The sequence below is a fragment of the Festucalex cinctus genome, chromosome 20, assembly GCF_051991245.1.
Source record: "Festucalex cinctus isolate MCC-2025b chromosome 20, RoL_Fcin_1.0, whole genome shotgun sequence".
Taxonomy (NCBI): Eukaryota; Metazoa; Chordata; class Actinopteri; order Syngnathiformes; family Syngnathidae; genus Festucalex; species Festucalex cinctus.
In genome coordinates, this window is record NC_135430.1 from 10,190,225 (window position 1) to 10,216,634 (window position 26,410).

The 26,410-nt window shown below is 34.5% G+C and overlaps 3 protein-coding genes across 13 annotated transcripts in view; 2 read left to right on the top strand and 1 right to left on the bottom strand.

Annotated features, from left to right (window-relative positions):
* cacnb2a (calcium channel, voltage-dependent, beta 2a) overlaps nt 1-1,461 on the top strand; it is a 35,667-nt gene extending 34,206 nt beyond the window's left edge. For all 10 annotated transcript variants that reach the window (XM_077509233.1, XM_077509240.1, XM_077509234.1 and 7 more), the window contains one exon: nt 40-1,461. In XM_077509233.1, coding sequence (XP_077365359.1) covers nt 40-714 — 675 coding nt within the window. In that variant the 3' untranslated portion in view covers nt 715-1,461. The remainder of the gene's footprint in view (nt 1-39) is intronic.
* Nucleotides 1,462-2,597: 1,136 nt separating this feature from the next.
* On the bottom strand, nt 2,598-8,158 carry nsun6 (NOP2/Sun RNA methyltransferase 6). 2 transcript variants are annotated; one of them, XM_077509246.1, is made up of 11 exons: nt 7,370-7,510; nt 7,033-7,188; nt 6,610-6,698; nt 6,185-6,291; nt 5,936-6,089; nt 5,614-5,695; nt 5,385-5,504; nt 5,158-5,302; nt 4,364-4,509; nt 4,098-4,223; nt 2,598-4,029 (listed from the first exon to the last, which is right to left on the bottom strand). In XM_077509246.1, exons 1-11 carry the CDS (start codon nt 7,442-7,444, stop codon nt 3,814-3,816), a joined length of 1,416 nt encoding a protein of 471 aa, XP_077365372.1. In that variant the 5' UTR covers nt 7,445-7,510; the 3' UTR covers nt 2,598-3,813. The 2 variants fall into 2 exon arrangements, with proteins under 2 accessions (XP_077365372.1, XP_077365371.1); XM_077509245.1 differs by having other exon boundaries at nt 3,868-4,029; nt 4,321-4,509; nt 7,370-8,158.
* The window catches only part of LOC144009488 (ADP-ribosylation factor-like protein 5B), a 66,633-nt gene continuing 48,251 nt past the window's right edge, over nt 8,029-26,410 (top strand). Inside the window, exons 1-5 of the mRNA XM_077509252.1 lie at nt 8,029-8,416; nt 9,397-9,457; nt 9,559-9,706; nt 11,607-11,690; nt 11,782-11,933. Of these exons, the coding sequence (XP_077365378.1) occupies nt 8,371-8,416; nt 9,397-9,457; nt 9,559-9,706; nt 11,607-11,690; nt 11,782-11,933 (491 nt within the window). The 5' untranslated portion in view covers nt 8,029-8,370. The remainder of the gene's footprint in view (nt 8,417-9,396; nt 9,458-9,558; nt 9,707-11,606; nt 11,691-11,781; nt 11,934-26,410) is intronic.

The window sequence follows — 26,410 nt, forward strand, 5'->3', positions numbered from 1 at the left end:
TTGTTGGTTGACGAATATTTCCTTGCGTTTGCACATCAGGGTGGCGGTGCAGAGCATCGGACAGACAAGGCGTTAGTGGAGCGGAAAGGTTCCAGAGAGGACCACCACCACCATCATCACCACCAGAACCAGAACCAGGCAGACGGCGAGGAGGAGGAGGACGCCGCCAACGAGGAGGAGCGCCCCCTGAGGACCGAGTCGTCCCGGAGAGGAGCACCTCACTCGCAGCACCGCTCTTCTTCCGCCAGGACTGAGCACCACAACAACCACCACCACCACCGACATCACCATCACCACCACCACCATCACCACCGGAGCAGGGGCCTCCCCCGGCAGGAGACGCTGGACTCGGAGAGCCCAGAGAGCCGGGAGTGCAAGGACGCGGCTTACGCGGAGCCTCACACTCAGCTCCTCCACCAGCAGCAGCAGCAGCAGCAGCAGCAGCAGCAGGACGCCGACCAGGAAGAGGTGGAGGAGGAGGAAGAGGAGGACGACTTAGGGGAGCCCCCGCAAGCCCACCGGGACCACAACCACCACCACCACCATCGCTCCAAAGAACGCGAGCAGGACCACAATGAACGCAACAAGCAGCGCACTCACCACCATCACCATCAACAACAGAGGCCGACGCGGGACCACCACCACTACGACAGAGAGCCCAAAAAGAGGGCCGAGGCGGGGGAATGGGCCCGAGACTCGTACATCCCCCAGTAGACCACCTTTTTACTGAACCCGAGGATCCATTTTCCTCCCTCCTGTTGTGCTGCTACACCTCCAAACCACAGCATCCTATTTATATCCACTTCCTTCCGGTTTTTCATGGCAGCGTTTCTATGACGTGGATACACGCATACGGTGGATAGGAAAAGTCTGCACACCCCTGTTCAGATCTTGTCATATAAAAAAATAAAATAAGACAATCTTTTCCCACCATTAATGTCAGAAATGTCCACTAGAGCAGCTGAACTTTATTCAAAGTAAATCAGAGGCACATCAAATGGTGCTCGCTCCCATTTGACATTATATAAGAGCAACTTTAATTGATGGCGGGTGAATATGAATGTGATTGGTTCATTTTGAACAGCCACGTCCCCAGTAATATTTATTTATTGTTTATTGTCCCCTCTTGCAAGGTTTTTGTTTTAAATGAAAAGCTATTTATCTTCTCACTTTTTTTTTTGTTTTTTTATAATCACAAAAACCTGCTGTTTGAACAGGGGTGTGTTGACTTTTTATTCCTATGTGTACATGTATCTATGCATAGATCCTTATGGATATGCATGAATGTTCACAAATATGCATATTTGATAAAAAAAAAAAAAAGCATGACATTTTTGTTCATGTACTGAGTTGTGCTTTTTTATTTATTTACTATTTTTGACCCGAAACTACTGTACTTGAATGATGTTTTTTTTTTTTTTTCCTTTCAGACGTCCTTCCAGAATTAATTGGTCAAGTCGTCCTGTTTGTGTTTGCAGAAAGTCCTTTGCTTGCCATTTTTATAACTTTGGGATAAACAGTAAGTCAAGACACCTCCTTATTACAAAAGGGAATTCAGTACAGTATAGATCAAGGGTGGGCAAAATTTTGTGGCACGTCGTCTGGAGATGGGGTCAAAAATGTGGATGGAATATATTATACATTTTTCCCATTTTATAGTAAATTTAAATGGTTTATTTTATCTTTTTTTTTTAAATTATACTACCAAAATTAAAAAAAAATTCTTAAAGTTATTTTACTTGTATTTTTTAATTTTACTATTAGTGAATGTAAATATAATTAATCAAATGATGTAATTAATGTAATAAAAATATAAAATCATTTGACTAATTTTATTTGAACAAAAAACAAAATGCAAACAAAAATAATAATTTTAATTAACCAATTTAAAGAAAAAGAAAAAGCTAAATGAAAGAAGCAAATATGTTACAGGACTGTTGGTCATATAAAAAAATAAATCATGCTGTATTTTGCCCACCCCTGGTGTTAGATGAAAACAATACACCAAATTCATGGTTGATGTGTTACAGCTTCAGAAGCTTCAACGTCCGTAAGTCTGAGGTTCTCAAATTGTTGAAACACTCCACACCACATGATAATCACTCGGGGAGGGGGGGGATGCTCAAAATTCAGATAAAATGTGTTTTAAAAAAAAAGAAAGAAAAAGTTTAGGCCGTTGGTAGCAGTGCGGGTTTATTTATTTATTTTTTAAAGGCTCTTAGAATAGTTGCGTTGTTCTTTGAAAACACCCCGGCTGCCGCATCTATAAATAGTTTTCCTTTTCTTCCCCCTCGCTCTTAAAACACTACTGAAAAATTGAGGTAGGCTCACGGGGCCGTCGTCAAGGCAACGTCACCACCAAAAGGGGGAGTGAGTCTAAAATAGGCCCGGAGCCGAGCGCGATGTTGGTGTTTTCCTGGGAATCCTGCCAGCTAGACAAACATCCATCAATTAGCCTCGAGATGGGCCAAATCCATTTTCACCAGCGCCGATAAATTGTTAATATCCCTCGCGACCCCCGCCACTTCCTGGTCTGCGCGCGCCGAGAAGGAACCCACCATCGCCGAGGCAACAGTGTCGTCAGTGTTGTCATGGCAACGCCCCTGCATTGGCCCTCTACCTCAGTGTTTATGCGGCTTTATCCCTATATTTCCTACCGCATGAAGCATGGACCACCCGCCACCAGATCCTAATTTTCATTTTTTAAATCAATAGCAATTTTATTTCAGTGTAAACATTAAACAAAACAAAAAAACTGCATTAATTGTACATTTGGTTATGACAATATACAGTATATAAAAAAAGGTTTTAAAATAGTGCTACCATTTACATAAAAATAATTCAAGCAGCTGAAAATGCTAACAAAGTGGATATAAAGTCTACACACCCCTGCTCAAATGCTAGTTTTTTTTGTGGTACCAAAAAATGAGATCAAGATAAATAATCTCAAAACTTGTGCCACCTTTGTGAACTAAAACCTGTAGAATAATTAAAAAAAAAAAAAAAAACTTCTGGGAGGTGAAGTAAACAACTGCAATAATGTGGTTGCATAAATGTACACACCCTCTGATAGCTGGGGATGTAGATGTGCTCAGAATTAACCAGTTAAGTCATGGAAAATGTTAGTCAGCACACCTGCTACAATTTATGAAAGAAAAAAAATACAGGTGTTCTAGCAGGCTTTTCCTGCCATTTTTATTGTCAAATCTTACAGCACAAGGCAAACTCTTCAACCCTAAAAAATCGTTTGTTTTTTTTTGGTTCCAGTTGAGCTCACATTGATGGGGTTTTTTTTTTTTCCCCATGCATGACCTACCTTGTTCTAATATCCATCCATCCATTTTCTTGACCGCTTATTCCTCACAAGGGTCACTGGGGGGGTGCAGGAGCCTATCCCAGCTAGCTTTGGGCAGTAGGCGGGGGACACCCTGGACTGGTTGCCAGCCAATCGCAGGGCACACAGAGACGAACAACCATCCACACTCACAAGCACACTTAGGGACAATTTTGAGTGCCCAATTAACCTGCCATGCATGTCTGGAATGTGGGAGGAGATCGGAGTGCCCGGAGAAGACACACGCAGGCACGGGGAGAACATGCAAACTCCTCAGTCCTCAGTTTGTTCTAATATTTTTGTCACAAAAACATTGCATTTGAGTAGGGGTGTGTAAACTTTAAATATCCACTTTATCTTCTTGCCAATGTGAAGAAAATTGTATTTTGTTTCTATCAGCTTTATAAACACTACAGACTATTATTTTTTAACAAGGTGACATCTCCACCTACTGGCCTGTCACGTGAATTACAGCATTTTCAGTCCTGATCTTCTTGAGCATCCCCACAGGCAGCAAATGAATTTTTCTGGAATTTGGCGATAAAGAACCCGATGGTGTCGCCGTCGGCCCTGCTGGCGATGGGCTTCGCCGCGCCGGGCTCCCAACTCAACTCGGGTCGGAACCTCTGGAGGAGGCTGAGCTGCTCCGGGGTCAGCCCGGCGCCTGGCATGCCTTCACCCCCAACGCGAGGCTCCTGCAGAGGCCAGACAATCAACGGAGGGGAAAAAAAAAATTTGTGTTGATGTCGTTTTATCATCTTACCTGAGGCAACAGCGTGAGCCCGGGGAAGGTGCGAAGGGCCCAGGCCACCTGCTCCTCGTTCTCCGCCAGCGTCAACGTGCACGTGCTGTACACCAGGATGCCGCCGCGCTTTAATGCGCGCACCGCCTGCAAATACAACACACGCATCTTAAACTGCTCATTTTAATCAGCTGAATACATAATATACTTGCTATCAGTTTAGTATTTGTAAGTGTGACTCTACCGCCATCTAGTGGTGAAAGTAGAGTACAGTATACTGTCCGTACAGCACGGAAGAGGCTTCTTTGCAGGGGTGGGTAGGAGCAAATCTCCTTCAGGCTCCAGGTGCTCGCCATGTTTGGCCTCTGGCCGAGGCCGCTGCAGGGCGCGTCTAAAAGCACGCGGTCGTAACTCTCGGGAGGGAAGGGCGGACCTGGAGAACGGGCAAGAGCAGAGATGACACGAATGTAACGCAATGGTGGGCAGTCATGAAGAAAGACAACAAAAAATACAACCTTAGTTCTAGTAATTGTTTTATGAAATTAAATTATTTAAAAGAAACTCTTTAAAGTTATAGACTGTAATAACACAACATAACTGCTCCCAAAAACTTATCAATATGTTCTATTTTAAATGTTTTAAGTGGCCCAAAGATGTATTTGTTTGTTTGTTTTTTATGCTTTCGATGCAGCATCTGAACTGAAGAGAACAGGTGAAGCAATGGTAGTAATTACAAAAACGGCCAGCAGGTGGCAGCAGAGTATAAGATCAACCAGGGCCATGTTGCAAACAAGCTGATTTCCCCACAGTTCTAAACATATTTGTGAATAATGCTGAAACTTAGCTATATTCTAATGCTAATTGCTGCAAAACGGAAACATAGAATGGTACTTTTTTTTTTTTTTTTTTTTTTTTTTTTCTTGATGAAAGAAGAGACTAATATTTCTTTTGGTAGGTTCCACGTTTTTATAGCAATAGAACACGATATTCTGTGGGCCTTGCAAAATCAGTCAAAATACAACTTAAAAAGGTTATAGCACGCAACATGATGCTAGTACCAATTGTTGCGAGGCGATGTCACCTTCTGCATTGCCGATGATGTCGTCGCTTATGACTTTGGTGCTGTTGAAGCAAAACGCCTTCACGCTACGCAACTGCAATTTTTCAACATTCTGGCGAATCAGCTCCATCTTGTTTCGGATCCTGTCCAAGGCCACCACTTCGCCCTGAGGACAAAAAAAAAATTAAAAAAATGTAAATACAAAATGAAGTAACTGTAGTTGGCAGTGACATCATCTTGCAATGTACCTGATCCTCCATGAGGGCGGCGATGTGGCACGTCTTCCCACCTGGGGCGGCGCACATGTCCAGGATGCGCTCTCCGGGCCGAGGACCCAGAACGTGGCCCACGACCACAGATGGAAGGTTCTGGCGTAAAACGACAAACTTTTACCAACATACTGCTCACCAAAATTTTGAACCTCTAAAAGAGGGTCCCCAAAATGTCTTGTGAGAAATTAATTGTCTGATTTTTTACCTGTAAGAAGGCCAGGTGAGGTAAGACTCCATCGAAGGAGGGACTCCAGTAAAGCGGCTCCGTCATACGCACGGCCACGCCCCTGGAAACGTAAGCAAAGTGACTTCAAATCGGCGTCACGTATCGGCAAATTTAAAAATTAGTTTTGTATTGCCACAAGTAGTGATAACAAATAAGGAAATGTGTGAATATTTAGATTTGATTATCCTGTCGATTGATTGAGAATATAGCAGTTTTTGCGAAGCTTGAATGGAAATTGAGAAAGATTTGCGATGCATGAAGTTATGTCATGAATAATGTTATCGAAAACACTTTGAGCTACCTAACGGTTTCTCCCGTGCCGAAAATGCCGACGCGATCCTTCTCGGCCACGCCGTTGCCCACAAACGTCTTCTTCCCGTGAAAGCTGAATGCGCCCCGGGTGCATTTTCCCTCCACGTCGGAGAACACCGACACGACGTCCCCGACCTTCATGTCTGCAACACAAGCAAATAAATACTAAATATAAATATAAATAATTATAATTAATGTGGAAGTCTTTTTTTTTTTTGGGCCTGTAGATGGTATTTACACTTTGGACAGGCGAGTATTCCGGGGGCAAAGACGTGAGCGCCTCTCAGCACGGCGTTGCCGCACTGAGCACCCGCCACCACCTCGGAGCTGAGCTGTTGCACACATCTAGAAAAGGAAAATAAATAAAAACAGTCTTCATGTAACATTTCTTACTTCTACAAGAAAAAGAAAAAAAAAGAGAATTTTGTTTTGATTTGTTGTCTGTACATATCTGCAAAGCTTATTTATACCATAACATTTACAAGAAAAATATTCTCAAATATGCTTTAAATATTTACTTTTATGAAAGTAAAACTGCTAGATTAAAAATAACCCAATGTCAGTTAAAAAAAACAATACCAATATTTTTTACCAGCATTTTTAAAGGTGAACATTTTTATTTATTTATTTTTTATTTTATTTAAAGCACACACAGTCTCATACCTCGGTCCAACCACAGGAATCAGAAGCACATCTGGAACGCTTGGATGCAGGAAGATCTCCAGCTGCTCCTCCTCCGATCCACACTTTTGCTACTCCCCACGTCAACAAACATAAACATGACATTTTTGCTGACAACTCAGAGGCAAACTTTTTCTAGTTTTTACAGAAACTCATTCACTGCCAGCCATTTTAGAGTATTTTGACATTTTCAAGTGCTAGACAAAATAGTGTTCAGTGAAGCTACTAAATGAAAGAATAGAGGCTCTTCTTCCACAAAGAAATAAAAAGTTTGACTGTCTCTATTCTTTTATAGCTGTAGAAAAAAAAGATAGGTTGCACAAAAGACAGCTGAGGACTCACAAACTGCGCTCATCTCATATCTAAAATGTGGAATCAGTGGCAGCGAATGAGTGTTAATCTCACCTTCTTTAGCTCCTCGCTCAGTTTACGTCTGATCTCATCCAGCGGCGCCAGGTGGACGCTGGCCCGGACGCAGGAGTAAGACGGGGGATGCGACAGACAGGTGAGAAGCGTCTGGAAATGGCGCTCGGCTTCCTGATGGCCAATGGACGCCAACAACTTGCAATAAACAAGAGTTTTATTTCTTTACAAAAGATGTCTACAAAAACACCACATAAAACATCATATTGTCAACATTGATCATATTTTTTTAAGCCACAGTGAAACGATACTACATAGGGATAATCACAATTTCTTCCACTGCCATGACAGAAAATGTGCATATTTCATCAAAACGTACCTCCTTGTTTAAGAACACTCCCTTTAGGTAATCGGCGACCTCCGGCCTCAGAGAAATCCTCGGAAAGACCGACATTTTGTCTGCTTTTGCCGCGATTTTAACTTGAGTGCAAGGTTGCAAATACTGTGCAAATAACTCTCTCTAAAGATTGCAGTAGTTAGAGACATACTTTAGACACGTGACTCTCTAATGTGTCAAATTGTCCACTTCGCTCCAACCAAGGCACCACCGGGACGGCGTGGGTCAGTGGTTGAGTGGTCGTCTCCCAATCCAGAGGTTGTAGGTTTGATTCCCATGCACGTCGAAGCATCCTTGAGCAAGATACTGAATCCCCAGTTGCTCCTGATGCTGCGTCATCAGTAGGTGAATGAGTAGTCGAATATAAAGTGCTTTGATGGCCTCGTAAGGTGGGAACCCGCTTTATAAATGAAGCATAATTTACCGCATGTTTGCATGTGCATCGACAGTGCTTTCCAGTTCCACTTCCGTAAACGTCACCAACGAGACTCATGTGTAAAGTAGACCCTCGGGCAAAAAAAAAACATTTAAAAAAATTATTTTTTAAAATGTACATTTTATAATTTATACTTTTAAAACTTGTGATCAGTTAACGATTTTTAAAGGGAAAAAAAAAAACACAAACAAATAATACGTCGTAGCGTGATGACGTCAGCAGTAATCGTTCGTTTCGCTGCAGCCGGCCCAACCGCACGGTCAGGCGAGTCTGCACATACCGCAACTCGTCGCGGCTCTCTTGACACCGAAGGCGCTCCCTAAAAACCTCGAGTTGTCTTTTGCCACATTTGCAGATGTCTCCGGGGGCGCATTGGAGCGCGCGCTTGGGTAAAATGTCGCCCTGAGTTTACAGCTTAGCTTAGCCGCCGTGTTTGTGGACTTGTAGCTCGCCACCGACCGACGGATGTTCGGAACAAAGAACGGACGGACAAACAGACATTGGCATCTTTTTTTCTCTCTCTTTTTTTTTTTTTTTTTTTTAAACAATGGGCCTCATATTCTCTAAACTGTGGAGCTTCTTTTGCAACCAAGGTACGTAAAGAGTTCATTTTTTTTAAGGTCGCAAAAAAAAAATAAAAAAAAATAAGACGACTTCGACTCGCTTTAGGGCGAGTTTGTGACAGTGTTTCCTATAAACCCACCGTTATTTTTTGTATTGTTGTGATTTGCTTTTAAAGTTGGTAATTTGCATGAAAACGAAAGAGTTAGGAAAAAAGATTTATTGTTTGGTTATTTTGGACTTGTTGGCTGATTGACGGTCGATTGATTAGCACTGTCTGGGTATGGTAGTAGCAGCTGTGGATCTATGACGTCACCATGGATCGATTTTCAAAAATGTGCTTCAAAACTTTTTATCTGAGGAGCTTTGTTTTTTTTAAAACGGGTTATTTTGTTTTTTTTTTTTTTTTTTAATTAGAAGAAATATTACTTTTTCCAGAATTTGTAATGGGATGTCTTCATTTTATGAGAAGAATTTTACGGGTTTGAGAAAAATAGTTTCACAAGAAAAATATTTTGCTTTTTATAAGAATACAAATTTCTTTTACAAAAGCTGTTGTGTAAAAAAAGTTTAACTGGAGTGTTTTATTTTACAAGAAGTTTCTTTTGCAAAAAAAAATTGATGGAAAAAAACTTTTTTGTGGAAACTGCCTTCATTTCTATGAATATTTTTAGAAAATTTCTGGCAAATATCTGAATGGCATCGGTTTTTAAAAAAAATCATATTGGTCAGGCCCTCATGTTAATAATAGAAAAAGTTTTGAAATGGTGCCATGTTTTCATACTAAAACATTTGAACAACGGTGTGTCGACTTTTGAATCTGCTGCACATACTTTGTCGCCCTTTTACAAAGTCGTAGGAAGTCATAGATGAGATGAGACTCATGTCACAATTGAACGCCTCTATTCACGCTTCCTTCCTGGATGAGCACAATGGAGGGTCTGCCACTAACATAAACATAAATGTTTGGAAAAAAACAAAAGATTTTTTTTTTGTGTGTTTTTTTTAATAGAGCACAAGGTGATCATCGTTGGCCTGGACAATGCCGGCAAGACCACCATTCTCTATCAGTTGTAAGGCACTTTTTACAAGTCTTTTATTAATAGCTAGCTAGGGAGCTACTGTAGCTGGATAGCTGGCTTGGTGTGTACCTAATGAAGTGTCCTTGCGCTAGTCTGATGAACGAGGTGGTTCACACGTCGCCCACCATCGGCAGCAACGTGGAGGAGATCGTGGTGAAGAACACGCACTTCCTCATGTGGGACATCGGCGGGCAGGAGTCGCTCAGGTCCTCCTGGAACACGTACTACTCCAACACCGAGGTACTCGCGCAGATGTGAGGGCAGATGGTGCGTTTGTTCACAGAGCACACGGCAGCTGAGGGGCCGCTCTGGGTCAAAGGTTGACAAAAGAGACTCCCAAGTGAAGCATAAAGTCTGTTGACACCTCACCATGCTACAGTAGCTACGATAGTAGAGAAATGTAAAATGTGATTGCATAGTGTGTTCATAGTGTCCGTGTTGTGAAATATAAAGGTCGTTTTACTGTAAACTTTTTTTTTTTAAGTTATTTTTTGTTTGTTTTATATGGTAAATGTTACTTGTGGAAAGGTTAACAAACCCAATTGGAAGTTTCCTCTTAGACGAGAGGCAAAGTGCAAGATTTTCTTTTTATTATGAGAAAATTTTTTTTTACGTAAACAATACGTTTTTGTGTTTGTTTTTTAAGGACCATGCCGTTTTTTTGTTGTTGTTTTTTTTTTTTTTTTTTTTTTTAAGCGACCATGTAGAGTAAGGCATTTTTTTTGTTTTTTTAATCGCCCATGGCATTTTTTGTTTCTTTAAAAAAAAACGACCATGTATAGTAGGGCTTTTTTTTATTTTTTATTTTTTTTATTTTTTATTTTTTTACGGACCATGGCGTTTTTTTTTTTTTTTTTTCTTTTTTTTTAAACGACCATGTATAGTAAGGCTTTTTTTTTTTTTTTTTTTTTACGACCATGCCGTTTTTTTGTTGTTGTTTTTTTTTTTTTTTTTTTTTTTAAGCGACCATGTAGAGTAAGGCATTTTTTTTGTTTTTTTAATCGCCCATGGCATTTTTTGTTTCTTTAAAAAAAAACGACCATGTATAGTAGGGCTTTTTTTTATTTTTTATTTTTTTTATTTTTTATTTTTTTACGGACCATGGCGTTTTTTTTTTTTTTTTTTCGTTTTTTTTAAACGACCATGTATAGTAAGGCTTTTTTTTTTTTTTTTTTTACGACCATGCCGTTTTTTTGTTGTTGTTTTTTAAAAATCGACCATGTATAGTAGGGCGTTTTTTTTTTATTTTTTTTTATTTTTTTTAACGACAACGTATAGTAAGGTTTTTTTTTTTTTTTAAACGACCATGTATAGTAAGGCGTGTTTTTTTTTTTTTTGGTTTGTTTATTTGTTTTTTAATCACAATATCACAATTGACATTTGTTTTAATAAATTGTATTTTAATGAGAATTTTTGTTCAATTTTACAAGGGAAAATTGACCAAAAAATATATATATATATATTTATTATATATATATTTTTTTAAATGCTATTTAATAATGTCATAACTAAAAAAGAATTATAAATTACAATGTTATGGAGTCAAGAGCTATTTTTACTCCTCTAAATACACATTACAACAATTTTAGTAGGAGGCTGTAACAGATTAACATGACAAGAACTTTATTAATTTTGAGTGGGGAAAGTAATTTTGAGAGAAAATAAGTTTTCACACGTAAATTTATATTCATGAAAAATGTTACTTTTGCAACAGTGTTTTACTGTTAGGAGTGTAGATTTTTTTTATTTAATTTTTTTACAATTTTTTTTTTTTATTTTATGTTAAAAAAATCCATTGTTTACAAAAACGGAATTTGTATGAGCTATTAAAATACAATGAAATAAAATCTTAGTTTAAAAGAACTCTAACATTATTTGAGTACATTTTAGTGTAGCATTGCACAAAAAAAACAACAACAATATTCTAACGTAGCTGAAAGCAGCTCAAACGTTGTGTGAGACTTGTGGTCGCTTTGGCAACGCGTTTGCGCGCCATCCCATCATTTTAAAGGCCGCCGTCACCAGGCGTGTCTTTTGACGCCTCCAGCTGTCTCTAGCATCTTTTGTTCCTTTTGTTTCCTTCCGGCACTCGCTGACTGGTTGTGCTTTTTTTTTTATTTTTATTTTTTTTTGTGCGCAGTTTGTCATCCTGGTGGTGGACAGCACCGACCGAGAGCGTCTGGTCATCACCAAAGAGGAACTCTACAGGATGTTAGCTCATGAGGTCAACGTCTGGACCTTCCTTTTTTGTTATTTTATTTTTATTCTTTGTTTTGATGGAGCCGATTGTGACTCGCGTCCGTCTTCCTTTCCAGGACCTGCGCAAAGCGGCCGTGCTGATCTTCGCCAACAAGCAGGACATGAAGGACTGCATGTCGGCGGCCGAGATCTCCAAGTACATGACGCTGAGCGCCATCAAAGATCACCAGTGGCACATCCAGTCCTGCTGCGCTCTCACCGGGGAAGGGTACAGCACACGTGACGCACCCACAGGACATGAAAATAACGTGGGGGGTTGTTATAACTGTCTGTCATATTAAAAAATTTCACTTGATGGATTTTTTGGTTAAAATAATAATAATAATAATAATAATAATAATTTTCTCAGAAATGTGAGAAAATAATTTGCTTTTCAGAAGGAAAAAAATGAGTACGGTAATTTTAGAGTAAAACATTTTTACAATAAAGACAAAAAAAAACAAATTATTACAAAATAAAATGTGAAGTTTTATATGACAAAAATATATATAACTCCATCCATCCATTTCCTTGACTGCTTATTCCTCACAAGGGTCTCGGGGGTGCTGGAGCCTATCTCCGCTGGCTTTGGGCAGTATATGTATAATTTTGCGGGATAAAAAAATCGTAGTCCATGTATATATAGTAAGGCGTTGTTTTTTTTTGGTTGTTTTTTTTTGGTTGTTTTTTTTTTTCTCCTCAACGACCATATATAGTAAGGCGTTTTTTTTATTTTTTATTTTATTAAACAACCATATATAGTAAGGTTTTTTTTTTTTTTAAACGACCATATATAGTAAGGCGTTTTTTTAGTTCTTAAAAAAACGACCATGTATAGTAGGCGTTTTGTTTTTCAACAAAATGACCATGTAGAGTAAGTTTTATTTATTTATTTATTTATTTTTAAACGACCATGTATAGTCAGGCATCTTTTTTTTTTGTTCTTAAAAAAAAAACGACCATGTATAGTAAAAAGTTGTTTTTGTCCTTAAAAAAACGACCAAGTATTACGGGTGTTAAAAAAAATCGATTCGGCAATATATCGCGATATTACATTGCGCAATTATCGAATCGATTCAATAGGCGTCCGAATCGATTTTTAAATATTAATTTTTGATGGAAAAATATTCACTAAAGCGTCTTAGGGTTCACACCATAAGCATGGACGAATGTTATGTTAATGGAACATTAAGCCTTAAAATTGTATTTCAATCCTGTTCAAACATGAAACAGATTACAACCTGTATAAGACTGAAGTTTCAGATAAATAAATAATACATTTTCATACAAATCTTACACTGTACAAATTTACTGATTTAGTATTTTCTAAATTAAAAAAAAAAATCGCGACAATTGACTCATAGATTCGTATCGGGATTAATCGGTATTGAATCGAATCGTGACCTATGAATCGTGATACGAATCGAATCGTCGGGTACTAGGCAATTCACACCCCTACCAAGTATAGTAAGGCTTTTTTTTTTTTGTTCCTAAAACGACCAGGCGGGGGTTTTTTTTTTTGTTGTTTTGTTTTTTTTTATGACCATGTATAGTAAGGCGTTTTGTTTTTGAAAAAGTTACCATGTATAGTAAGGCATTTTGTTTTTAAAAAAGTGACCATGTATCGGCGTTTTGTTTAAAAAAAAAAACACACGCAAAAAAAAAACGACCATGTATAATAGTTTTTTTTTGTTCTTAAAAAAATGACCATGTATAGTAAAGAATTTTTTTTGTCCTTAAAAAAAACGCCCAAGTATAGTAAGGCTTTTTTTTTTGTTCTTAAAAAAACGCCCATGTATAGTAAGGCGTTTTGTTCTTAAAAAACAACCAGGCGTTCTTTTTTTTTTGTTTTTTTTTTGTTTGTTTTTTTAAACGAACATGTATAGTAAGGCGTTTTGTTTTTAAACAAAATGACCATGTAGAGTAAGGTCTTTTTTTATTTTTATTTTTTTATTTTTTATATTTTAAAGTACAGCATTTTTTTTGTTTTTAAAAAAAGCGACCATGTATCGTAAGGCATTTTTTGTTTTTGTTTTAAAAAAACGACCAAGTATAATTAGGCATTTTTTTGCTTTTAAAAAAACGACCATGTATAGTAAGGTGTTCTTTTTTTTTTTCTTTTTTTTTTTTTCTTAAAAAAAGACCATGTATAGTAAGACGTTTTATTTTTTGGGTGGAAGAAAAAAAAAACGACCATGTATAGTAAGGCATTTTTTTTTTGTTTTAAAAAAAAAAAAACGACCATGTATAGTCAGGCATTTTTTTGTTCCTAAAAAAGCGACCAAGTATAGTTGGGCATTTTTTTGCTTTTAAAAAAAAAAAGACCATGTATAGTAAGGCTTTTTATTTTTTGGGGGAAAAAAAAAACGACCATGTATAGTAAGGCATTTTTTTTTGTTTGAAAAAAAAAAAAAACGACCATGTATAGTAAGGCATTTTTTTTTGTTTTTAAAAAAACAAACAAAAAAAAAACAACCATGTATAGTAAGGCGTTTTATTTTTGGAAAAAAAACGGACCATGTATAGTAAGGCGTTTTATTTTTGGAAAAAAAAAAAACCTACAATGTATAGTAAGGCGTTTTATTTTTTGAAAAAAAAAAACAACGATTTATAGTAAGGCGCTTAATTTTTTTGGGGAAAAAACCCGACCATGTATAGTAAAGCGTTTTATTTTTTGAAAAAAAAAAACGACGATGTGTATAGTAAGGCGTTTTATTTTTTGAAAAAAAAACCGACCATGTATAGTAAGGCGTTTTTTGTTCTTAAAAAACAACCAGGCGTTTTTTTTTTTTTTTTTTTTTTTTTTTTTTTTTTTTTAAATGAACATGTATAGTAAGGCGTTTTGTTTTTAAACAAAATGACCATGTAGAGTAAGGTCTTATTTTATTTTTATTTTTTATTTTCATTTTTTTATTTTTTTTTATTTTAAAGTAAAGCATTTTTTTTTGTTTTTAAAAAAAGCGACCATGTATCGTAAGGCATTTTTTGTTTTTGTTTTAAAAAAACGACCAAGTATAATTAGGCATTTTTTTGTTCTTAAAAAAACGACCATGTATAGTAAGACGTTTTATTTTTGGAAAAAAACGACCATGTATAGTAAGGCGTTTTATTTTTGGAAAAAAACGACCATGTATAGTAAGGCGTTTTATTTTTGGAAAAAAACGACCATGTATAGTAAGGCGTTTTATTTTTGGAAAAAAACGACCATGTATAGTAAGGCGTTTTATTTTTGGAAAAAAAACGACCATGTATAGTAAGGCGTTTTATTTATTTTTTTAAAAACGACCATGTATAGTAAGGCGTTTTATTTTGGGGAAAAAAACGACCATGTATAGTAAGGCGTTTTATTTTTGGAAAAAAAACGACCATGTATAGTAAGACGTTTTTTTGTTCTTAAAAAAAAGACCATGTATAGTAAGGCGTTTTATTTTTGAAAAAAAAAAACGACCATGTATAGTAAGGCGTTTTTTGTTCTTAAAAAAAAAAGACCATGTATAGTAAGGCGTTTTATTTTTGGAAAAAAACGACCATGTATAGTAAGGCGTTTTATTTTGGGGAAAAAAACGACCATGTATAGTAAGGCGTTTTATTTTGGGGAAAAAAACGACCATGTATAGTAAGGCGTTTTATTTTTGGGAAAAAAACGACCATGTATAGTAAGGCGTTTTATTTTTGGAAAAAAAAAAAACGACCATGTATAGTAAGGCGTTTTATTTTTGGAAAGAAAAACGACCATGTATTGTAAGGCGTTTTATTTTTTGAAAAAAAAACCCGACCATGTATAGTAAGGCGTTTTTTGTTCTTAAAAAAAAAAGACCATGTATATTAAGGCGTTTTATTTTTGAAAAAAAAAACGACCATGTATAGTAAGGCGTTTTTTGTTCTTAAAAAAAAAGACCATGTATAGTAAGGCGTTTTATTTTTGGAAAAAAACGACCATGTATAGTAAGGCGTTTTATTTTTGGAAAAAAAACGACCATGTATAGTAAGGCGTTTTATTTTTGGAAAAAAAACGACCATGTATAGTAAAGCGTTTTATTTTGGGGAAAAAAACGACCATGTATAGTAAGGCGTTATATTTTTGGAAAAAAACTACCATGTATAGTAAGGCGTTTTATTTTTGTAAAAAAACGACCATGTATAGTAAGGCGTTTTTATTTTTGGAAAAAAACTACCATGTATAGTAAGGCGTTTTATTTTTGGAAAAAAAACTACCATGTATAGTAAGGCGTTATATTTTTGGGAAAAAAAACGACCATGTATAGTAAGGCGTTTTATTTTGGGAAAAAAAACGACCATGTATAGTAAGGCGTTTTATTTTTGGGAAAAAAAACGACCATGTATAGTAAGGCGTTTTATTGTTGGAAAAAAACGACCATGTATAGTAAGGCGTTTTATTTTTGGATAAAAACGACCATGTATAGTAAGTCGTTTTATTTTTGGAAAAAAACGACCATGTATAGTAAGGCGTTTTATTTTTGGATAAAAACGACCATGTATAGTAAGTCGTTTTATTCTTGGAAAAAAACGACCATGTATAGTAAGGCGTTTTATTTTGGGGAAAAAAACTACCATGTATAGTAAGGCGTTTTTATTTTTGGAAAAAAACTACCATGTATAGTAAGGCGTTTTTATTTTTGGAAAAAAACTACCATGTATAGTAAGGCGTTTTATTTTTGGAAAAAAAACGACCATGTATAGTAAGGCGTTATATTTTTGGGAAAAAAAACAACCATGTATAGTAAGGCGTTTTATTTTTGGAAAAAAACGACCATGTATAGTAAGGCGTTTTATTTATTTTTTTAAAAACGACCGTGTATAGTAAGGCGTTTTATTTTTGGAAAAAAAACGACCATGTATAGTAAGGCGTTTTATTTTTGGAAAAAAACGACCATGTATAGTAAGGCGTTTTTATTTTTGGAAAAAAAACGACCATGTATAGTAAAGCGTTTTATTTTTGGAAAAAAACGACCATGTATAGTAAGGCGTTTTTATTTTTGGAAAAAAACTACCATGTATAGTTAGGCGTTTTATTTTTGGGAAAAAAACGACCATGTATAGTAAGGCGTTTTATTTTTGGAAAAAAAACGACCATGTATAGTAAGGCGTTTTATTTTTGGAAAAAAACGACCATGTATAGTAAGGCGTTTTATTTTTGGAAAAAAACGACCATGTATAGTAAGGCGTTTTATTTATTTTTGGAAAAAAACGACCATGTATAGTAAGGCGTTTTATTTTTGGAAAAAAACGACCATGTATAGTAAGGCGTTTTATTTTGGGGGAAAAAACGACCATGTATAGTAAGGCGTTTTATTTTGGGGGAAAAAACGACCATGTATAGTAAGGCGTTTTATTTTTGGAAAAAAAACGACCATGTAGAGTAAGGCGTTATATTTTTGGGAAAAAAAACGACCATGTATAGTAAGGCGTTTTATTTTTGGGGAAAAAACGACCATGTATAGTAAGGCGTTTTATTTTTGGGGAAAAAACGACCATGTATAGTAAGGCGTTTTATTTTTGGGGAAAAAACGACCATGTATAGTAAGGCGTTTTATTTTTGGAAAAAAACGACCATGTATAGTAAGGCGTTTTATTTTTGGAAAAAAAACGACCATGTATAGTAAGGCGTTTTATTTTTGGAAAAAAAACGACCATGTATAGTAAGGCGTTTTATTTTTGTAAAAAAACGACCATGTATAGTAAGGCGTTTTTATTTTTGTAAAAAAACTACCATGTATAGTAAGGCGTTTTATTTTTGGAAAAAAAACTACCATGTATAGTAAGGCGTTATATTTTTGGGAAAAAAAACGACCATGTATAGTAAGGCGTTTTATTTTTGGAAAAAAAACGACCATGTATAGTAAGGCGTTTTATTTTTGGGAAAAAAAACGACCATGTATAGTAAGGCGTTTTATTGTTGGAAAAAAACGACCATGTATAGTAAGTCGTTTTATTTTTGGAAAAAAACGACCATGTATAGTAAGTCGTTTTATTTTTGGAAAAAAACGACCATGTATAGTAAGGCGTTTTATTTTTGGATAAAAACGACCATGTATAGTAAGTCGTTTTATTCTTGGAAAAAAACGACCATGTATAGTAAGGCGTTTTATTTTGGGGAAAAAAACGACCATGTATAGTAAGGCGTTTTTATTTTTGGAAAAAAACTACCATGTATAGTAAGGCGTTTTTATTTTTTGAAAAAAACTACCATTTATAGTAAGGCGTTTTATTTTTGGAAAAAAAACGACCATGTATAGTAAGGCGTTATATTTTTGGGAAAAAAAACAACCATGTATAGTAAGGCGTTTTATTGTTGGAAAAAAACGACCATGTATAGTAAGGCGTTTTATTTATTTTTTTAAAAACGACCATGTATAGTAAGGCGTTTTATTTTTGGAAAAAAAACGACCATGTATAGTAAGGCGTTTTATTTTTGGAAAAAAACGACCATGTATAGTTAGGCGTTTTATTTTTGGGAAAAAAACGACCATGTATAGTAAGGCGTTTTATTTTTGGAAAAAAAACGACCATGTATAGTAAGGCGTTTTATTTTTGGAAAAAAACGACCATGTATAGTAAGGCGTTTTATTTTTGGAAAAAAACGACCATGTATAGTAAGGCGTTTTATTTATTTTTGGAAAAAAACGACCATGTATAGTAAGGCGTTTTATTTTTGGAAAAAAACGACCATGTATAGTAAGGCGTTTTATTTTTGGAAAAAAACGACCATGTATAGTAAGGCGTTTTATTTATTTTTGGAAAAAAACGACCATGTATAGTAAGGCGTTTTATTTATTTTTGGAAAAAAACGACCATGTATAGTAAGGCGTTTTATTTTTGGAAAAAAACGACCATGTATAGTAAGGCGTTTTATTTTGGGGGAAAAAACGACCATGTATAGTAAGGCGTTTTATTTTGGGGGAAAAAACGACCATGTATAGTAAGGCGTTTTATTTTTGGAAAAAAAACGACCATGTAGAGTAAGGCGTTTTATTGTTGGAAAAAAACGACCATGTATAGTAAGGCGTTTTATTTTTGGAAAAAAACGACCATGTATAGTAAGGCGTTTTATTTATTTTTTTAAAAACGACCATGTATAGTAAGGCGTTTTATTTTTGGAAAAAAACGACCATGTATAGTAAGGCGTTTTATTTTTGGAAAAAAACGACCATGTATAGTAAGGCGTTTTATTTATTTTTGGAAAAAAACGACCATGTATAGTAAGGCGTTTTATTTATTTTTTTAAAAACGACCATGTATAGTAAGGCGTTTTATTTTTGGAAAAAAACGACCATGTATAGTAAGGCGTTTTATTTTTGGAAAAAAACGACCATGTATAGTAAGGCGTTTTATTTTTGGAAAAAAACGACCATGTATAGTAAGGCGTTTTATTTATTTTTGGAAAAAAACGACCATGTATAGTAAGGCGTTTTATTTTTGGAAAAAAACGACCATGTATAGTAAGGCGTTTTATTTTTGGAAAAAACGACCATGTATAGTAAGGCGTTTTATTTATTTTTGGAAAAAAACGACCATGTATAGTAAGGCGTTTTATTTTGGGGGAAAAAACGACCATGTATAGTAAGGCGTTTTATTTTTGGAAAAAAAACGACCATGTAGAGTAAGGCGTTTTTTTGTTCTTAAAAAAAAAAGACCATGTATAGTAAGGCGTTTTATTTTTGAAAAAAAAAACGACCATGTATAGTAAGATGTTTTTTTGTTCTTAAAAAAAAGACCATGTATATTAAGGCGTTTTATTTTTGAAAAAAAAAACGACCATGTATAGTAAGGCGTTTTTTGTTCTTAAAAAAAAAAGACCATGTATAGTAAGGCGTTTTATTTTTGTAAAAAAACGACCATGTATAGTAAGGCATTTTATTTTGGGGGGAAAAAAGGACCATGCATAGTAAGGCGTTTTATTTTTGGGGGAAAAAACGACCATGTATAGTAAGGCGTTTTATTTTTGGGGAAAAAACGACCATGTATAGTAAGGCGTTTTATTTTTTTTTAAAAACGACCATGTATAGTAAGGCGTTTTATTTTGGGGAAAAAAACGACCATGTATAGTAAGGCGTTTTTTTGTTCTTAAAAAAACGACCATGTATAGTAAGGCGTTTTATTTTTGGGAAAAAAACGACCATGTATAGTAAGGCGTTTTATTTTTGGAAAAAAAAAAAACGACCATGTATAGTAAGACGTTTTTTTGTTCTTAAAAAAAAGACCATGTACAGTAAGGCGTTTTATTTTTGGAAAGAAAAACGACCACGTATTGTAAGGCGTTTTATTTTTTGAAAAAAAAACCCGACCATGTATAGTAAGGCGTTTTTTGTTCTTAAAAAAAACGACCATGTATAGTAAGGCGTTTTCTTTTTGGAAAAAAAAACGACCATGTATAGTAAGGCGTTTTTTGTTCTTAAAAAAAAAGACCATGTATAGTAAGGCGTTTTATTTTTGGGAAAAAAAAACGACCATGTATAGTAAGACGTTTTTTTGTTCTTAAAAAAACGACCATGTATAGTAAGGCGTTTTATTTTTGGAAAAAAAACGACCATGTATAGTAAGGCGTTTTATTTTTGGAAAAAAACGACCATGTATAGTAAGGCGTTTTATTTTTGGGAAAAAAAAACGACCATGTATAGTAAGGCGTTTTATTGTTGGAAAAAAACGACCATGTATAGTAAGGCGTTTTATTTTTGGAAAAAAACGACCATGTATAGTAAGGCGTTTTATTTTTGGAAAAAAACGACCATGTATAGTAAGGCGTTTTATTTATTTTTTTTAAAAACGACCATGTATAGTAAGGCGTTTTATTTTGGGGAAAAAAACGACCATGTATAGTAAGGCGTTTTATTTTTGGAAAAAAAACGACCATGTATAGTAAGGCGTTTTATTTTAGGAAAAAAAACGACCATGTATAGTTAGGCGTTTTATTTTTGGAAAAAAACGACCATGTATAGTTAGGCGTTTTATTTTTGGGAAAAAAACGACCATGTATAGTAAGACGTTTTTTTGTTCTTAAAAAAAAGACCATGTATAGTAAGGCGTTTTATTTTTGAAAAAAAAAACGACCATGTATAGTAAGGCGTTTTTTGTTCTTAAAAAAAAAAAGACCATGTATAGTAAGGCGTTTTATTTTTGGAAAAAAACGACCATGTATAGTAAGGCGTTTTATTTTGGGGGAAAAAACGACCATGTATAGTAAGGCGTTTTATTTTTGGAAAAAAAAACGACCATGTATAGTAAGACGTTTTTTTGTTCTTAAAAAAACGACCATGTATAGTAAGGCGTTTTATTTTTGGAAAAAAACGAACATGTATAGTTAGGCGTTTTATTTTTGGAAAAAAACGACCATGTATAGTAAGGCGTTTTATTTTTGGAAAAAAACGACCATGTATAGTAAGGCGTTTTATTTTTGGAAAAAAAAACGACCATGTATAGTAAGGCGTTTTATTTTTGGAAAAAAAAAAAACGACCATGTATAGCAAGGAATTTTTTTGTTCTTAAAAAAACGACCATGTATTGTAAGGCGTTTTATTTTTGGGAAAAAAAACGACCATGTATAGTAAGGCGTTTTATTTTTGGGAAAAAACGACCATGTATAGTAAGGCGTTTTATTTATTTTTTTAAAAACGACCATGTATAGTAAGGCGTTTTATTTTGGGGGAAAAAACGACCATGTATAGTAAGGCGTTTTATTTTGGGGGAAAAAACGACCATGTAGAGTAAGGCGTTTTATTTGTTCTTAAAAAAACACCCATGTATGCTAAGGCTTTTTTTTTTTCTTAAAAAAGTGACCATGTATAGTAAGGCGTTTTAGTTTTTGGGGAAAAAAACGACCATGTATAGTAAGGCGTTTTATTTTTGGGGAAAAAACGACCATGTATAGTAAGGCGTTTTATTTTTGGGGAAAAAACGACCATGTATAGTAAGGCGTTTTATTTTTGGAAAAAAACGACCATGTATAGTAAGGCGTTTTATTTTTGGAAAAAAAACGACCATGTATAGTAAGGCGTTTTATTTTTGGAAAAAAACGACCATGTATAGTAAGGCGTTTTATTTTTGGAAAAAAAACGACCATGTATAGTAAGGCGTTTTATTTTTGGAAAATAAACGACCATGTATAGTAAGGCGTTTTATTTTTGGAAAAAAACGACCATGTATAGTAAAGCGTTTTATTTTGGGGAAAAAAACGACCATGTATAGTTAGGCGTTATATTTTTGGAAAAAAACTACCATGTATAGTAAGGCGTTTTATTTTTGTAAAAAAACGACCATGAATAGTAAGGCGTTTTTATTTTTGGAAAAAAACTACCATGTATAGTAAGGCGTTTTATTTTTGGAAAAAAAACGACCATGTATAGTAAGGCGTTATATTTTTGGGAAAAAAAACGACCATGTATAGTAAGGCGTTTTATTTTTGGAAAAAAAACGACCATGTATAGTAAGGCGTTTTATTTTTGGGAAAAAAAACGACCATGTATAGTAAGGCGTTTTATTGTTGGAAAAAAACGACCATGTATAGTAAGGCGTTTTATTTTTGGAAAAAAACGACCATGTATAGTAAGGCGTTTTATTTATTTTTTTTAAAAACGACCATGTATAGTAAGTCGTTTTATTTTTGGAAAAAAACGACCATGTATAGTAAGGCGTTTTATTCTTGGAAAAAAACGACCATGTATAGTAAGGCGTTTTATTTTGGGGAAAAAAACGACCATGTATAGTAAGGCGTTTTTATTTTGGGAAAAAAACTACCATGTATAGTAAGGCGTTTTTATTTTTGGAAAAAAACGACCATGTATAGTAAGGCGTTTTATTTTTGGAAAAAAACGACCATGTATAGTAAGGCGTTTTATTTTTGGAAAAAAAACGACCATGTATAGTAAGGCGTTTTATTTTTGGAAAAAAACGACCATGTATAGTAAGGCGTTTTATTTTTGGGAAAAAAACGACAATGTATAGTAAGGCGTTTTATTTTTGGGGAAAAAAAAACGACCATGTATAGCAAGGAATTTTTTTGTTCTTAAAAAAACGACCATGTATTGTAAGGCGTTTTATTTTTGAAAAAAAAACGACCATGTATAGTAGGGGTGTGAATTGCCTAGTACCTGACGATTCGATTCGTATCACGATTCACAGGTCACGATTCGATTCGATACCGATTAATCCCGATACGAATGGTCACGATTCGATACCGATTAATCCCGATACGAATTTATAAGTCGATTGTTGCGATTTTTTTCCATTCAAATTTAGAAAATACTATCAGTAAATTTGTACATGTACACTGTAAGATTTGTATGAATATATTTATCTAAAACTTGAGGCTTATAACCGTGAGCCACTGTACACAAACAGTTTGCAATCTGTTTCACATTTGAACAGCATTAAAATAAAAATATTAAGGCTTAATGTGCCGTTCATATAACATTCTTCCATGCTCAAGGTGTGAATCCTTAAAAAAAAAAAAAAAAAAAAAAAAAAAAAAAAATCGATTCTGCCGATTATTGAATCGATTCGAGAATCGCGCGATGTAGTATCGCGATATATCGCCGAATCGATTTTTTTAAACACCCCTAATGTATAGTAAGGCGTTTTTATTTTTGGGAAAAAAACGACCATGTATAGTAAGGCATTTTATTTTTGGAAAAAAACGACCATGTATAGTAAGGCATTTTATTTTTGGAAAAAAACGACCATGTATAGTAAGGCATTTTATTTTTGGAAAAAAACGACCATGTATAGTAAGGCGTTTTATTTTTGGGAAAAAAAACGACCATGTATAGTAAGGCGTTTTATTTATTTTTTTAAAAACGACCATGTATAGTAAGGCGTTTTATTTATTTTTTTAAAAACGACCATGTATAGTAAGGCGTTTTATTTTTGGGAAAAAACGACCATGTATAGTAAGGCGTTTTATTTTTGGGAAAAAAAACGACCATGTATAGTAAGGCGTTTTATTTATTTTTTTAAAAACGACCATGTATAGTAAGGCGTTTTATTTTTTTTAAATCGACCATGTATAGTAAGGCGTTTTATTTTGGGGGAAAAAACGACTATGTATAGTAAGGCGTTTTATTTATTTTTTTAAAAACGACCATGTATAGTAAGGCGTTTTTATTTTTGGAAAAAAACGACCATGTATAGTAAGGCGTTTTATTTTGGGGAAAAAAACGACCATGTATAGTAAGGCGTTTTTATTTTTGGAAAAAAACGACCATGTATAGTAAGGCGTTTTATTTTTGGAAAAAAACGACCATGTATAGTTAGGCGTTTTATTTTTGGAAAAAAAACGACCATGTATAGTAAGGCTTTTTATTTTTGGGGGAAAAACGACCATGTATAGTAAGGCGTTTTATTTATTTTTTTAAAAACGACCATGTATAGTAAGGCGTTTTATTTATTTTTTTAAAAACGACCATGTATAGTAAGGCGTTTTATTTTGGGGGAAAAAACGACCATGTATAGTAAGGCGTTTTTATTTTTGGAAAAAAACTACCATGTATAGTAAGGCGTTTTATTTATTTTTTTAAAAACGACCATGTATAGTAAGGCGTTTTATTTTGGGGAAAAAAACGACCATGTATAGTAAGGCGTTTTATTCTTGGAAAAAAACGACCATGTATAGTAAGGCGTTTTATTTATTTTTTTAAAAACGACCATGTATAGTAAGGCGTTTTATTTTGGGGGAAAAAACGACCATGTATAGTAAGGCGTTTTATTTTGGGGGAAAAAACGACCATGTATAGTAAGGCGTTTTTATTTTTGGAAAAAAACTACCATGTATAGTAAGGCGTTTTATTTATTTTTTTAAAAACGACCATGTATAGTAAGGCGTTTTATTTTGGGGAAAAAAACGACCATGTATAGTAAGGCGTTTTATTTTTGGAAAAAAACGACCATGTATAGTAAGGCGTTTTATTTTTGGGAGAAAAAAAAACGACCATGTATAGCAAGGAATTTTTTTGTTCTTAAAAAAACGACCATGTATTGTAAGGCGTTTTATTTTGGGGGAAAAAACGACCATGTATAGTAAGGCGTTTTTATTTTTGGAAAAAAACTACCATGTATAGTTAGGCGTTTTATTTTTGGAAAAAAACGACCATGTATAGTAAGGCGTTTTATTTATTTTTTTAAAAACGACCATGTATAGTAAGGCGTTTTATTTTGGGGGAAAAAACGACCATGTATAGTTAGGCGTTTTATTTTTGGAAAAAAACGACCATGTATAGTAAGGCGTTTTATTTTGGGGAAAAAAACGACCATGTATAGTAAGGCGTTTTATTTTTGGAAAAAAAACGACCATGTATAGTAAGGCGTTTTATTTTGGGGGAAAAAACGACCATGTATAGTAAGGCGTTTTATTTTTTTTAAATCGACCATGTATAGTAAGGCGTTTTATTTTGGGGGAAAAAACGACCATGTATAGTAAGGCGTTTTATTTTAGGAAAAAAAACGACCATGTATAGTAAGGCGTTTTTATTTTTGGAAAAAAACGACCATGTATAGTAAGGCATTTTATTTTTGGAAAAAAACGACCATGTATAGTAAGGCATTTTATTTTTGGAAAAAAACGACCATGTATAGTAAGGCGTTTTATTTTTGGAAAAAAACGACCATGTATAGTAAGGCGTTTTATTTTTGGGAAAAAAACGACAATGTATAGTAAGGCGTTTTATTTTTGGAAAAAAACGACCATGTATAGTTAGGCGTTTTATTTTTGGGAAAAAACGACCATGTATAGTAAGGCGTTTTATTTTTGGAAAAAAAACGACCATGTATAGTAAGGCGTTTTATTTATTTTTTTAAAAACGACCATGTATAGTAAGGCGTTTTATTTTTTGGAAAAAAACGACCATGTATAGTAAGGCGTTTTATTTATTTTTTTAAAAACGACCATGTATAGTAAGGCGTTTTATTTTTGGAAAAAAACGACCATGTATAGTAAGGCGTTTTATTTTTGGAAAAAAACGACCATGTATAGTAAGGCGTTTTATTTTTGGGAAAAAAAACGACCATGTATAGTAAGGCGTTTTATTTTTTTTTAAATCGACCATGTATAGTAAGGCGTTTTATTTTGGGGGAAAAAACGACCATGTATAGTAAGGCGTTTTATTTACTTTTTTAAAAACGACCATGTATAGTAAGGCGTTTTATTTTTGGGAAAAAACGACCATGTATAGTAAGGCGTTTTATTTTTGGAAAAAAACGACCATGTATAGTAAGGCGTTTTATTTTTGGGAAAAAAAAACGACCATGTATAGTAAGGCGTTTTATTTTGGGGAAAAAAACGACCATGTATAGTAAGGCGTTTTATTTTTGGAAAAAAACGACCATGTATAGTAAGGCGTTTTATTTTTTGGAAAAAAACGACCATGTATAGTTAGGCGTTTTATTTTTGGAAAAAAAACGACCATGTATAGTAAGGCGTTTTATTTTAGGAAAAAAAACGACCATGTATAGTAAGGCGTTTTTATTTTTGGAAAAAAACGACCATGTATAGTAAGGCGTTTTATTTTTGGAAAAAAACGACCATGTATAGTAAGGCGTTTTTATTTTTGGAAAAAAACTACCATGTATAGTTAGGCGTTTTATTTTTGGAAAAAAAACGACCATGTATAGTAAGGCGTTTTATTTTAGGAAAAAAAACGACCATGTATAGTAAGGCGTTTTTATTTTTGGAAAAAAACGACCATGTATAGTAAGGCA